This window comes from Microcaecilia unicolor, chromosome 2, assembly GCF_901765095.1.
Source record: "Microcaecilia unicolor chromosome 2, aMicUni1.1, whole genome shotgun sequence".
NCBI lineage: Eukaryota > Metazoa > Chordata > Amphibia > Gymnophiona > Siphonopidae > Microcaecilia > Microcaecilia unicolor.
The window spans coordinates 199237240-199251083 of NC_044032.1; the positions used below are offsets into that span (position 1 = coordinate 199237240).

General features: G+C 47.0%; 1 protein-coding gene across 1 annotated transcript in view; it reads left to right on the plus strand.

Annotated features, from left to right (window-relative positions):
* Window positions 1-13844, plus strand: part of LOC115463265 (hippocampus abundant transcript-like protein 1) — a 131576-nt gene that overhangs the window by 73337 nt on the left and 44395 nt on the right. Inside the window, exon 9 of the mRNA XM_030193619.1 lies at window positions 8587-8699. Coding sequence (XP_030049479.1) covers window positions 8587-8699 — 113 coding nt within the window. The remainder of the gene's footprint in view (window positions 1-8586; window positions 8700-13844) is intronic.

The window sequence follows — 13844 nt, forward strand, 5'->3', positions numbered from 1 at the left end:
GCTTAGCAGAGTTTAAAAAAGGTTTGGACGGCTTCCTAAAGGAAAAGTCCATAGACCATTATTAAATGGACTTGGGGAAAATCCACTATTTCTGGGATAAGCAGTATAAAATGTTTTGTACTTTTTTGGTATCTTGCCAGGTATTTGTGACCTGGATTGGCCAGTGTTGGAAACAGGATGTTTGGCTTGATGGACCTTTGGTCTTTCCCAGTATGGCAATACTTATGTACTTATGCCTATTATATCTAATTTTTAATTTAGTGCAATATATTCTAACTCTCCCATCTTATTTCTTACCTTCTGGCATTTTGTATATAGACATTTCAAACTGTTTGTTGTTCCTAGTTACATCATCCTCAGTACTTGACAGTATTTATGTGCAATCTTTTGTCTGATTTTTATTTTTATTTAAGGACACCTGATCTATTATGGTCTCTTTTGCAACCTCACTATCGGGATACCCTATCTTCCCTGTTTTGGTGATACCTCTGAACGATACTTTATCCCAAACCAATTATGAACGCACACCCTCTAAAACTACCTTATCACCTATCTTCCTTCTTCCCTCTCCCTTCCTTAAGCGATACACAGTACTAACTGTATCTGATATCCTACTATGACAATGCTATCAAATCTATGTAAGCCACATTGAGCCTGCAAATAGGTGGGGGAATGTGGGATACAAATGCAATAAATAATAATAATAATAACCATGCGCTTTTGAGTGACTGTTGGCCTTCCCCCAGTTTATAGTTTAAAAGCTGCTCTATCTCCTTTTTAAATTCCGATGCCAGCAGCCTGGTCCCACCCTGGTTAAGGTGGAGCCCATCCTTTCAGAATAGGCCCCCTCTTCCCCAGAATGTTGCCCAGTACCTAACAAATCTAAAACCCTGCTCCCTGCACCATCGTCTTATTCACACATTGAGACTCCGGAGCTCTTCTTGTCTCTTGGGCCCTGCACTTAAAATGGGTATCACGTCAGAAAATGCTACCCTAGAGGTTTTGGATTTCAGCTTTCTACCTAAGAGCCTAAACTTGACTTCCTGAACAATGCCTATACCCACATTGCATTACTTCCCAGTCACAGGAAGTATCTCAGATTCCAGATAGGGAAACACTACTACGAGTACCACGTTCTGATATTTGGCCTCACATCAGCTCCCAAGATATTCACAAAGTGTCTAGTGGTGATTGTGGTTTATTTGCAGAAACTGACAGTATATTTGTTTATTTGGACAATTGACTTGTCAAGAGAACATCACAGCAGGGGCATCGGTCAATGCGCCTAACTGGGTGTTGGAGTTCCACCTTTTCCCGGTCCAGTGATTGGAGTAGATAAGAGCCCTGCTCAATACATTGCAAGCTCGGGCTTTTCTTCCACAAGTGAGAGCACAGGCCTTAACACTCACTTTACAAGTCTGAAGCAGCAAGCAGGTCACAGCTCAGCAAATGATGAGATTGATGGGCCACATGGCCTCCCTTGACATGTCTCCATTTGAGAGAGGCCCAGTGGACTCGAGCTTTCCAGTGGTCTCGGGCAGCTGGGAATCTAGCTGATGTCATCCACATTACCCCAGAGTTGACACGTGCCCTTCTCTGGTGGACAATTTGAACAGATTTGATTGTGGGGCTACCATTCCAAATTCCACCTCCTCAGAAGGTACTAACAATGGATGCATCCAGCCTAGGATGGGGAGCACCTGTGGATTGGCTTCACACCCAGAGAACTTGGTGTGCTCAGGAAACAGATATCCATATCAACCTCCTCAAACTGAGGACCATTTGGAACACTCTAAAGGTGTTCAGAGATCGGCTACAGAACCAAATTATTCTCATTCAAATAGACAACCAGCTTACAATGTTCTATATAAGCAAGCAGGGAGGTACATGATCCTACCCTCAGTGTCAGGAAGCAGTGAGAATGTGCCAGTGGGACCTCCTTTACAGAATGGTCCTCTGATCCACATACTACCAGGAAAGTACAACTGCCTGGTTGACAGACTGAGCAGGGTTTTGCAAACTGCACAGATGGTCTGTCAACATGGACATAATCTGCAAGATCTTCTTAGAGTGGGGCATCCCCTACTCATCTCAACAACAAAGTCCTCCAGTTCTGTGGCAGGCTCAGGTCACACAGCAGACTAGTTTCAGATGCCTTTCTCCTATGTTGGGGGGAGGGACCTGTATGTGTACCCTCTAATACCTCTCATAGAAAAGACTTGAAACTCAAGCAGGACCAGGGAACTATGATCCTAATTGCACCTTACTGGCTGATGCAGATCTGCTTTCTTTTTCTGGAGTTGTCCTCCAAAGATCCATGGAGATTGGAATATTTTCCAATCCTGATCACACAGAACGAAGGATCTCTTCTTCATCCCAACCTCCAATCCCTGGCCCTCATGGCTTGGATATTGAGAGCATAAATTTGAATCCTTAGATTTGCTGGTGGGAGTCTCCCACATCTTGTTGGCTCACTAAGAAGTATTACTCATTTAAGTGCAGGAGTTTTGCTGTCTGGTGTGAGGGCAAGGTCTTAGATTCCTCTCCTGCCCTACACAAAAACTGCTTGAATACTTCCTGCAATTCTGAGTCTGGTTTGAAAGCCAACTCTGTAAGGGTTCATCTAAGTGCAATTAGTGCTTGTCACCGTGTAGGAAGTAAGCCAATCTCTTTACAGCCTCTATTTGTTTGTTTCATGCGAGCTTTGTTATTAACAAAACCCCCTTGTCAGATCTCCAGCTGTCATGGGATCTCAACATTGTCCTCACCCAGCTGATGAAAGCTTCTTTTGAGCTGCTTGATTCCTGTCATCTGAAGTACTTGACCTGGAAAGTTGTAGTTTTGGTGGTGGTCACTTTAGCTGGGCTTCAGGTTCTAGTAGCGGATCCACCTTACACTAAGTCTCACCATAATAGAGTAGCTCTCCGCATACATCCCAAGTTCCTTCCGAAGTTAAGAATAGCCATACTGGGTCAGACCAATGGTCCATCTAGCCCAGTATTCTTCTTCCAATGGTGGCCAATCAGGTCACAAGTACCTAGCAGAAATCCAGTTAGTAGCAACATTCCATGCTACCAATTCCAGAGCAGGCAGTGACTTCTCCCATGTCCATCTCAATAACAGACTATGGACTTTTCCTCCAGGAACTTGTCCAAATCTTTTTTTTAAACCCAGAAACACTAACGGCTGTTATCACATCCTCGGGCAGCAAGTTCCAGAGCTTAACTATTCTTTGAGTGAAAACATATTTCCTCCTATTTGTTTTAAGAGTATTTCCATGTAATTTCATTGTGTCCCTTGGTCTTTGTACTTTTTGAAAGAGTAAAAAATCAATTCACTTCTACCCGTTCTACACCATTCAGGATTTTATAGACCTCAGTCATATCTCCCGTCAGCCGCCTCTTCCAAGTTGAAGAGCCCTACCCCCTTTAGCCTTTCCTCATATGAGAGGTGTTCCATCATCTATCATTTTGGTCGCTCTTCTTTAAACCTTTGCTAATCTCGCTATATCTTTTTTGAAATACAACAACCAGAATACTCAAGGTGAGGTTGCACCATGGAGCAATATAGAGGCATTATAATATTCTTGATCTTATTTTGAATCCCTTTCCTAATAATTCCTAGCATCCTGTTTGCTTTTTTGGCTGCTGCCATATACTGGGCATAAGATTTTATCGTATTGTCTACAATGACACCTATATCTTTTTCTTGAGTGCTGACTCCTAAGGTGGACCCTAGCATCAAATAACTATGATTTGATAGTATCAGAGTTCCGTTATAATCGGTTAAGTTCCGTTATAATCGGTTAATCATCCTACCAACATTTTTCCCCAAACCCTTGCCTATCCTGGTGAGATTTTACCTCAGATTGCAAACAAACCTTAACCTTTGATAAGTTTTGGGGTTATCTGTCACTCCCAATATAGTGGTAAGGCCACTGATATGTGAGAATGATGAAATAACTCCAAGGCTGCTTCTAGTAAATTTTCCCTCGTTTAACCAGACTCCCTTATGCAACAGAGTTGTGCACTAACTCTGAAGGACTATAGGAGATAATAAGTAAATCAACGGAAAACAGTAGATATGAGAAATAAAATAAATAGCTTTATTGGTACTCACCAAAATAAATCATTATTGGATCATAGGTCATTAATTATTTCTCATAGAGAGGTACAGCAAGTGATTCAATCATGTTTCATCTCTACTGTAAACTCTCTGGCATTGGTCAAGCAGTCATCTTATATACTTAATTTTGTCCTATCTTTTTCATTATCAGTTATTAGTCACTTATTGCAAATTATGTAGAAACTAGTTAAAAAAAGGCCCGTTTCTGGCACAAATGAAACGGGCGCTAGCAAGGTTTTCCTCAGAGTGTGTATGTTTGAGAGAGAGAGTGAGTGTGTGTGTGTGAGAGAGAGAGAGAGAGTGAATGTGTGAGTGTCAGTGGCGTAGCCAGAAAGCAATTTTTGGGTGGGCCAACAGGTCAGATGGGTGGGCACCAGGGTTGCCAACTTTTTTGAAATTGAAAAACTTGCCACCTGATACCCCATCCCATGCTCCAGCTCTATCCCACTCCCAATAACTTCAATAATGGTAGCAGTGCAGGCTTCAGGGGGAAGTACAAGAGATTGCATGCACTCTTCCACCTCCATTGAGCCTCGGTTCCCTAACACACATACTTAGCCTGTATAGCAAGACCAAACACTTTTCAACATATCTTTCCAGTTACACGCTATAGAAATGATCCCAGAAAGTATAGTCTAGTATTAAAGGCAAATAAATTTTGCATCCACAGAACCCCCTGTCCCTCCCCCAATGGGTAAAGAGCAGAGTTAGGACATTTCCCCATAAAACTCACCGTAATCTCAACAGCCACCATATAGTAAATAAAACAATCTTTAAAACAAAATCTACAATGCCAGCACTAACTTCCAAAAGAAGGATCCTACCTATGAAAAAGGCATTGCCCTACATAATACAGTGGGGCCGTAAAATATCAATACATCTATTGGGAAAACTAAACAAACCAAACTTACTACAGAAGGCTACATAGAAAATTCATGCTAACAGAATACTCGCTCACACACACGGAATAAAAATGCCAAATATAGAATAATTGATTAAAAAGTATAAACATAAATATAACCAAAACCCCAAAAAGCCAAACCTTGCATGTAATACAATACCAGAGATACAGAAAGAAATGCATTTCCTCCTGTGCAAAATATAAGCATAGTACTTGCCAGGGATGGTGTTGGAGTGCAACTAGAGCAATTGCTCTTGGTCCCCTGGCCAGAGAGAGCCACAAGCATGATGGAAGCTGAAGGCAGTGCAGTCTGGTGATGGGCTTTGGGGTTCCCTCCCAAATTTATGGCCTAGGCTCCAGCCATGTCTAACACCAGCTCTGGCAAGATGTACATTCCAAATGTGACATATTCTAATCACAAAATTGAAGAAAAAATGATTTTTTTTCTACCTTTTGATGTCTGGTTATTTTATTTTTCAAATCAGCTTGGTTCTAGTCTCTGGTTTCTGCTTTCTTCTGTCATAATTCACTTACCAGGGTCTCCTGTCTGTCATTTCTTCTCTCTCCATGTCCATCCATCTCCCATCTCTGTGTCCCTATAGTTCCTTGTCCAGTATCTCCACTATGTTCAAATTCCTGCATCCATCACCACCCTTCTATCCCCTACCCCTGTGTCCAGCATCACCCCTTGTGTCCCTATGCCCTCACATGCCCAGTATCTCCCTTTTGAGTTCCTATTGTCCCCTATGTCTAGTATTTCTCCCCTGTGACCATATAGCCCTCCCGCCCAGTGTCCAGCATAGCCTTTCTATTCCCGGCGCCATCTCTCTCCCTTCCCTCTAATCTCTCCTCCTGGTACAGCACCTCTCTCCCTTCCCTCAAGCCTCCCCTGCAGGCCTTCCCTCCAGCTTCTAGCACCCCCCCCCCCACAGGTCCAGCACCTCTCTCCCTTCCTTCCAGCCTGCCCCCCTTGCAGGTCTAACAACTCTCTTCCTTTCCTCCAGCCTCTCTCCCTTACAGGTCCAGCACCTCTCATCCTTCCCTGCATCTTCCTCCCCCCTTTCAGGTCCAGCACCTCTCTCCCTTGTCTTTTTCCCTTGCCTCCAGCCAGCCAGCCACCAGCAACCTCCCTTCCTTCCAGCTAGCCACCACCCCCCTTTGCAGATCCAAAACTCTCTCCCTTCCCTCCAGCCAGCAACCTCTCCCTTTGCAGGTCCCAAACCTCTCTCCCTTCCCTCCAGCCAGCCATCTCCCCCACCTTTTTGCAGGTCCAGAATCTCTCTTCCTTTTCTCCAGCCAACCCCCCCCCTCTTTTGAAGGTCCAGAACCTCTCTCCAATCCCTTCCCTATGGCCTCAAGCCCCCACCTCCCACCCCCATGCAGGTGAAGCCACTGTCTCCCAGCCTGTCCCTCTCCCACCCTACAGGTACAGCCACTCACTCCGTTTTCCTCCCTCACTATCGCTTCGCTGATCACAGATGAAGAGACCTGCTCCTGAGCCTTCCCTCCGCAAGATCAGCTCTCTTCAGCACAATTTCCTGTTTCCAGGGCAGATCGTGGCATAGGGAAGGCTCCGGAGTGCTCAGCGAATCACTGCTGGCCCCGCCCTTAATTTAAACCAGATGCTTACGGCAGGGGTGAGGCAGGGGAAAGAGATTCATCTCAGCAGCAACAGAGGGAAGGGTCCAGAGTGGGTCTGAAACGCTGCCAGTCGGCGACCAGATGCTTTGGGGTGGGGGTGAGGAGGGAAAAGAGGACTCACCTGAAGCTGCGGTTGCGGTTGTGATCCACTATTTTTGGGTGGGCCTTGGGTGGAAATGGGTGGGCCTGGGCCCACCCAGGCCCACCCGTGGCTACGCCCCTGGTGAGTGTGTGTGTGTGAGAGAGTGAGTGTGTGTGAGAGAGAGTGAATGTGTGTGTGTGTGTGTGAGAGTGAATGTGTGTGTGTGAGAGTGAATGTGTGTGTGTGTGTGTGAGAGAGAGAGAGTGAATGTGTGAGTGCATATGTGAGCCACAGTGAGTGTGAGAGTGTGTGTTTCACACAGATATAGTGTGTATGAGAGAGAGTGTGTGAGACAGATAGTGTGAGAGAGCATGTGTGCGATACACAGACTCTCTATGAGACCGAGAGTGTATGAGATCGAGAGAGTGTTTGAGAGTGACTGTGTGACACATAGAGAGTGAATGTGATAACAATGTGAGACATAGAGTGTGTGGTAGAGAGTGTATGAGAGTGAGAGAAAGACACTGTGAGAGAGAGAGTGTGTGTGTGTGACAGAGATTCCTCCCCCCTCCCTCCCTCTCTGGTCTCAGGATCCCCTCCCCCTCCCTGGTCTCAGGCCCCGCCTTCGCCACCACGACCCCCTCCACCCCCCCACGAGGTCGCGCCCCCCCCCCCCCCACGAGGTCGCAGCCGCTCCCCCCTCCGTCCGACGTCAGCTGCCATTTCCGGCCACTGCTGCTTCTCCTGTTGAGCAGCAGCGGCCGGTACAAAAACAAAAAGAGAAAACTCCCAAAAATATTTTTAAAAAGAAGCACGGCACTGCAGGCAGCCATCAGGCATTGGCTGTCAGCTCTGCAGCAGCTCCTCTCGCCTCTGACGTCGCTGCCCCTGGAGTAGAACCCCGGAGGAGCGCAGTGAGCCAGCGACGTGAGAGGCAAGAGGAGCGGCTGCAGAGCTGACAGCCAATGCCTGATGGCTGCCTGCATTGCCGTGCTTCCTTTTTAAACACATTTTGGAAGTTTTCTCTTTTTGTTTTTGTACCGGCCGCTGCTGCTCAATAGGAGAAGCAGCAGTGGCCGGAAATGGCAGCTGACGTCGGGTGGAGGGGGGGGCAGTGGCTGCGGCGACCTGAGGGGGGGAGCGGCTGCACCCTGGGAGGGGGGAGCGGTGGCTACCTCGGGGGGGGGGGGGGGCGTGGCAAAGGGCTGAAGCTGCTCCTCCAACGTTCCAGTGTTAGGAACGCAGCCAGAGACATTGGAACGTTGGGAGTGCAAATAATTATTAGATCATTACTCAGACCACAATGAATTTGTACTTTTGGTCACCTGATACATCTGACCACCAAAGTTTCGCTTGGCCCCCCTGTTTTTCTTTCTGCACCTGGCCAACTAGTCATCTCATCTGGCAAAATGCCATAACCGCAAATTTCTCGTTTTGCTCTGTCCAACTTGGCATTTCAGCTGTTGGTTCATCATTCTGTACACTTGCCAAGTTTCAGTAATGCTTAATCTGTTACAACACCTTATTGCACTTTATTTCAGCAATACTGTGCAATCTGTTTTTCAGTTTATTTGAGTCCGAGATGGTCTTATGATTTTTCAGGCCTTGCTAACAGCCTTAAGCCTTTTTGACCTGTATTTCACTAAAGGCAGGTTGTGACCATACTTTACACCTTCTATCTGGAGTGGACTTAAAAGCCAATTGGATGGGTAAAAAATGAGAGACCATGATTTTTTTTTTTTTAGTGTAATTTCACAAGAAACCAGTATTATAATATGAGCAGAAAATAAATGTACTTAACCACTGTAGCTGGACATTTTTGTTTTCATCCTTGCAGACTTTATTTCTCAGTATCCTCATGAGAACAATAGGGAGTAAAAATACCGTTCTCCTTGGCCTTGGTTTCCAGATGTTCCAACTGGCTTGGTACGGCTTTGGTTCTCAGGCTTGGTAAGTGCATTTACCTTTTGACGTACAAATGAATGTAGCTTCATTCTTTTTCATACTGCTCAGTAAAATGTTAGGATAACCTGTTGCAGTGTAGGACAGATCCTATATTTTTTCTCCATCACAGAAGCTCATTAACAACATCAAAAAATTGTGAAATAACCTATGTTGGTGATAATCCGAACAATTAACAGTTATCTACCCTTCAGGAAAATGTTAGATACATCTCTTCAAGCAAGCTTATCAAACTTAACCTTATAAACCCACCCACATAACTCCTGCTCTGAAGATGATTATACCTGAAACCATGAGGCATATTTTCAAAGCACTTAGCCTTCCAAAGTTCCATAGAAACCTATGGAACTTTGGAAGGCTAAGTGCTTTGAAAATATGCCTCATTGTCTCCCAAACTCCTTATACTCATCTCCAGTCTTCTCATCTCCATCTTCCCTACACCATACCCATCCCAATCTCTTTCCTTTTGCCTATCTTGCCTTGTTTATCATTCCATGTTCATTTCACATATTCTCAAACCTTACTATTACTATGTTTATTTCAGTTTGTAATATTCTCCTTACAATACTTTATAATTCTATTTACTATGTAAGCCGCATTGAACCTGCTGTGTGTGGGAAAGCGCGGGGTACAAATGTAATAAATAAATAATTTATAGCGCGTGTATTGTATTAAAATTTGAGTGTCGTTTTCCAGAAACACTATTTTAAAATACTTTGTTCTAGTAGATAGATTATGAAAGTTTTATTCTTTGACCTGATATACAACCTTTTGGCCCATACAAGACTAGGACTATACTGAATATTTGTATTTGATTCATCCCGAAATACATTTTGTATTGCGAATGGTACTCTGACTCCTCTATACTGGAGCAGCTGGAATTGACAAAGTGAGGAGAATATTAAAACAAGTTAGCATACTTTCCACAAAATGAAGAGCCCATGGGCTTTCTATTCTCCATAAGAGCAGCCTTCTGCTTATTTCCCAATAGGTGTTTGCCTATTTAATTTAGAATGTTCTTAGAATTTGAAATAAAGAAGAAATGATATTGAAGCAAGATGTGTAAAACTTCATGATGCCTGGTTTCCTTCATTGGGTCAGAAAGTTTGCACATGGTCATGTTATGCTAATTTTTGTTAAATACATTATTAAATGTTAGAAATGGCCTTCATCCACAATTGCTCGTCCTACTGTTGATGTGGCCTTATTCTGCCTGGTATATGGCAGTAGTCTCATGCTAAATAACAATATGTGGTGTGGATACAAATCAAAATTCAAAATCGTGAACAAATCCACAAAATATGAAATAACAATCAGGGAAAAAGCCTCAAAGAGCTATTTTAGTCTTTTTGGTTTTTTTGAAATTTTTTAATATTGATAAATCAATCTTCAATGCATTGAACGTTACACTACGATCTCAAAGGAACATCCATAAATAACTGGTTCACTTATCTCTGTTCAATGTCAGTCCTGCTCCCGCTATGCAGTCCCTCAAAAGCTGCCCTGAGCCGACGTTGACCAGCGTTTCGCTGATTCTTCAGGGTCTCAGGCTGCAAATAGAGTACTCGCAGAAGAGAGTTGTGCGAGTACTCTATTTGCAGCCTGAGACCCTGAAGAAGCAGCGAAACGCTGGCCACCATCGGCAGCGTAAGTGACCCACACCTCTGAAAACGAATCACAACCGGACGAGCCGCTAAAGAAGAGGTCTGCCAATGACCCTGAAAGCAATCCAGGGCTGCCACTGGAACCCACAAGGATCCCAGTGCTAGCCCTAGATACACCCTCCTGCACAAATGCCAGGAAATGGCCAGGGAGGAAGCAAATAACTGGCCGGCGCCAAGGAAGAAGATCTGCAGCAGAGAAGCCACGACTGAATCCACTAATCCTTCTTCCTCAGCCGAGCCCTCTCAAGGGCCAGGCCGAAAGACCAAAGGGAGAAGAATCCTCCATGACCACCAGGCCCTGACAGAAGAAACATCAAAACTGAGGGAATCACAGTAGCTCCCCAACTAGGAGCTTCACCAGATCTGCACAGCACTGGAGCCATGTCCAGGCTGGAGAACTGTATCCCGAAGGACTGCCACTCTCCCCCACGCCTGGCCTAACTTCGGCCCGAGGAAGGCGTACGGAAGTCCCTCGCTCAGACACAAACGCAGCAGGGCGTCTAGACCCCGAGAGTCCTCTTCCTTGTGACGGCCGAAGAATTGAGGAACCGTGACATAGGAATAGGCCAAGAAAACTAAGCCCCATCAACAAATCACCAGCTGTAATGGCTTGACCAACAGCTCCCACTCGCTGGAAATCAGAGCGTGCCTGCTAAGAATGTCGGTCCCCCATGTGAGGAACCCCTCAAACAGCTGAAAGGCGCAACAGGTGTCTCTGTCCCAGCCAAAAACCAACTGGGCTCCCGAGCCAGCCGACTGCTAGGAGTCTCTCCCCCCCCCCCCAGCTAGTAGAAGAGGTCAGAGCCATAGCAATGTCCGAAAAGGCCCACACCAAAGCATTCCCAACAACGGGGCAAAAGCTTCCAGAGCTTAGCGCACCACTCACAACTCCAGAGGAAAGGGGCCAATGTGCCTCTACTGGAGACCAAGAGTCTTGTGCCAGGAGACCACAGCAAAGGGCCCCCAGCCCAAGAAACTGTCCTCCGTAGACCCCACTTCCCAAGGCAGGAGCAGGAAGAGCCTCCCTAGGATCAACGACTGGGGAAGCCTCAACCGCCTCAACTCTGTCTGACCACCAGGGGCAAAGAAGCCGGAAGCTGTAACCCTTTGCAACCGGAGACCAGTGACTGAACAGGGCCCTATGAATTGGTTGCTTCAGAGTGTAGGAGTACCACTTCCAGGGCCGCTGCCACAGAACCAAGGACCTGCACGAAATCCCAGGCTGGAAGCTGAGAATGAAACAGGAGCAAAGAATCCGATGGGTAACAAAGTGCTGCCCTCTGTTAGAAACACTCAAGCTCACAGGGAAACCAAAAGAACACCACCTAAACCAGAAATGAAAACAAAACAGGAGGCAAACCATTGTTGAAAGGGCCTTCACACAGGCTTGACAAGAGGAGGCCCGGATTAGCCAGCTGTCCAAGTGCAAGAGGAAACAAAACCTCCGTCTCCGCAGAAGGACTGCTATGTGCATGACCTAGGAAAAGTCCCCGGGCTCGAGGGGAGGTCAAATGGCCAGGACCGGAACTGAAAAAGAACTGAGAAGCAGCCCACAGAGGGGAAGGTAATTACGCCTCCTTAGTCTCAAGAGCAGAGAGAACTCTCGCTCCAAACGGACGGGAGCACAGACCTCAGGGTCACCATCTGAAAACAGACACCGGTGGACCCCTTGAGATCCAGATTGGATTGCACTGCTCCAGTCTTCCTGGGAATTCCAAAATAGGAGGGGAACCTACCAGACCGCACTCAGTGGGAGGGACGGGAACAATGGCCTGAAGGGCCAGAAGCGCCTCAACTGAGCTTCTGCCCTGAGCTGCCAGAGGCACCCCCTGACAAGGAGACTGTAAGAAGACAGGAGCTACCGGCTGGGAGAACTCCAACTGGAAGCCAACACCCAGAATAACCAGCGCCACAGCTGCGGAAAAGGTATACCATAAGTCTCGAAAGGCCTCAAGCGGCCCCCTGTAGGCCCAGACGGACCAGCTGGCCTGGCTACATTGGTATTGCCGGGAGACAGCAGCCATTCACTCTGAGTGCCATGCTGACTCTCTGTCCCCCGGCAGATAGATTGCTAGGTCCGAGACTGAGCCCTCTGGTCAAAGGTCTGACAACCAGACCTACACATGGAGCCGTCACGAAGCAGGGCACCTGCCGAGTCCGCAAGGCGAGCAGAGGGACAAGGAGCGTCTTCTGGAAGATGCTGGGGCCCATTCACCCAGCTCCTGAACCAAATTGCTGAGGCCATTCCCAAAGAGAAATGTGCTTCAAAGGGGTAACCCGAATACGCAGGCCTTGGAAGTGGCAACCACCACCCACGCCCGCAGCCAGAACTGACGCCTCGCGGAGAGCAATGACATGCCTGTGGCTGAACCATTAAGAATGACATGCACAGTGGTCATCAGACAGGCTAAGCCCGCCTCCATCCAGGCAGCTCGGGGACTGCCCTGGGAAAAGGGACTGCTGATGCCACTGTAAACAGGCCTGTGCCACCAAAGGGCCAAAAATAAAAGCCTGCAGCTCCAAAACAGTCACCTCAAGGTGCACTGCAAAACCAGTTTCAGCTTCCCTTCTAGGAGATCCCTCAAGGCAAGGCCGCCAACCACCGGGAGGGAAGTACTGTAGGTGACTGCAGGTAAAGAGCCCAACTTAGGTAAGGGAACATCTCCTCCTCCTGGCACCAGAGAAAAAAAGAACGAGCCACAGTCCTCCCAAACTGTAGGTCTGTGTCAGACGCACTCTACACTGAGCGAATTGCCCTTAGCCCTCAACTGTCTCAATTGAAAGAGTGTTTTTCACCAGAGCATTAATTAGAATCAATTAAGATGCCAAGAATTTCAAGATCTCACCAGAAGGCAATGTAAAATTCATGACATGAAGAAGTTCATATTGACCAAACCAGACTCTTCATTTTGAGTGCACCATGGGCAGGTCTGGGAGGGGAGGGAGAAATGTCAAACCGTGTGTGTGTGTGTGTGGGGGGGGGGGGGGGGGGATTGAGAGAGAACTGCAAGCAGGGCCGTGAGAGGGAAGAAGAGATGTCAAACTGAGGGAGGGAAGTGGAGGGAGGAGGAGAGGGGGCAAGATGTTAGAGGGAAGGAGAGAGATAATAGACCTGGGGGTGGAGGGAAGGAAGTAAAGACTCAGGGAGGGGTGGGAGAGAGAGGAGAGAGATAATGGGCCTGGGGTAGAGGGGAAGGAGGGAGAGAGAGGTGGAACTGGGGGTGGGAGAAAGGAAGATATTGGACCTTTAATCACAGTCATAGCCACAGGGAAGGGGTCTTGGGGACCTGGGCCCTCTACTTTGAGTTCAGGTCCCCTCCAAAGCTGCAGTACCTGTTCAGTTGCTGGTGGGATAGCTGAAGCCCCGCCAGCCAAATAAATCCGCTGCCTGAGTTGCCCCTTTCCTCGTACTGCCTGAATAGTGATGAAGTCAGCGGCATGCCTCCAGGCACCAACTCTTGCACTCTAC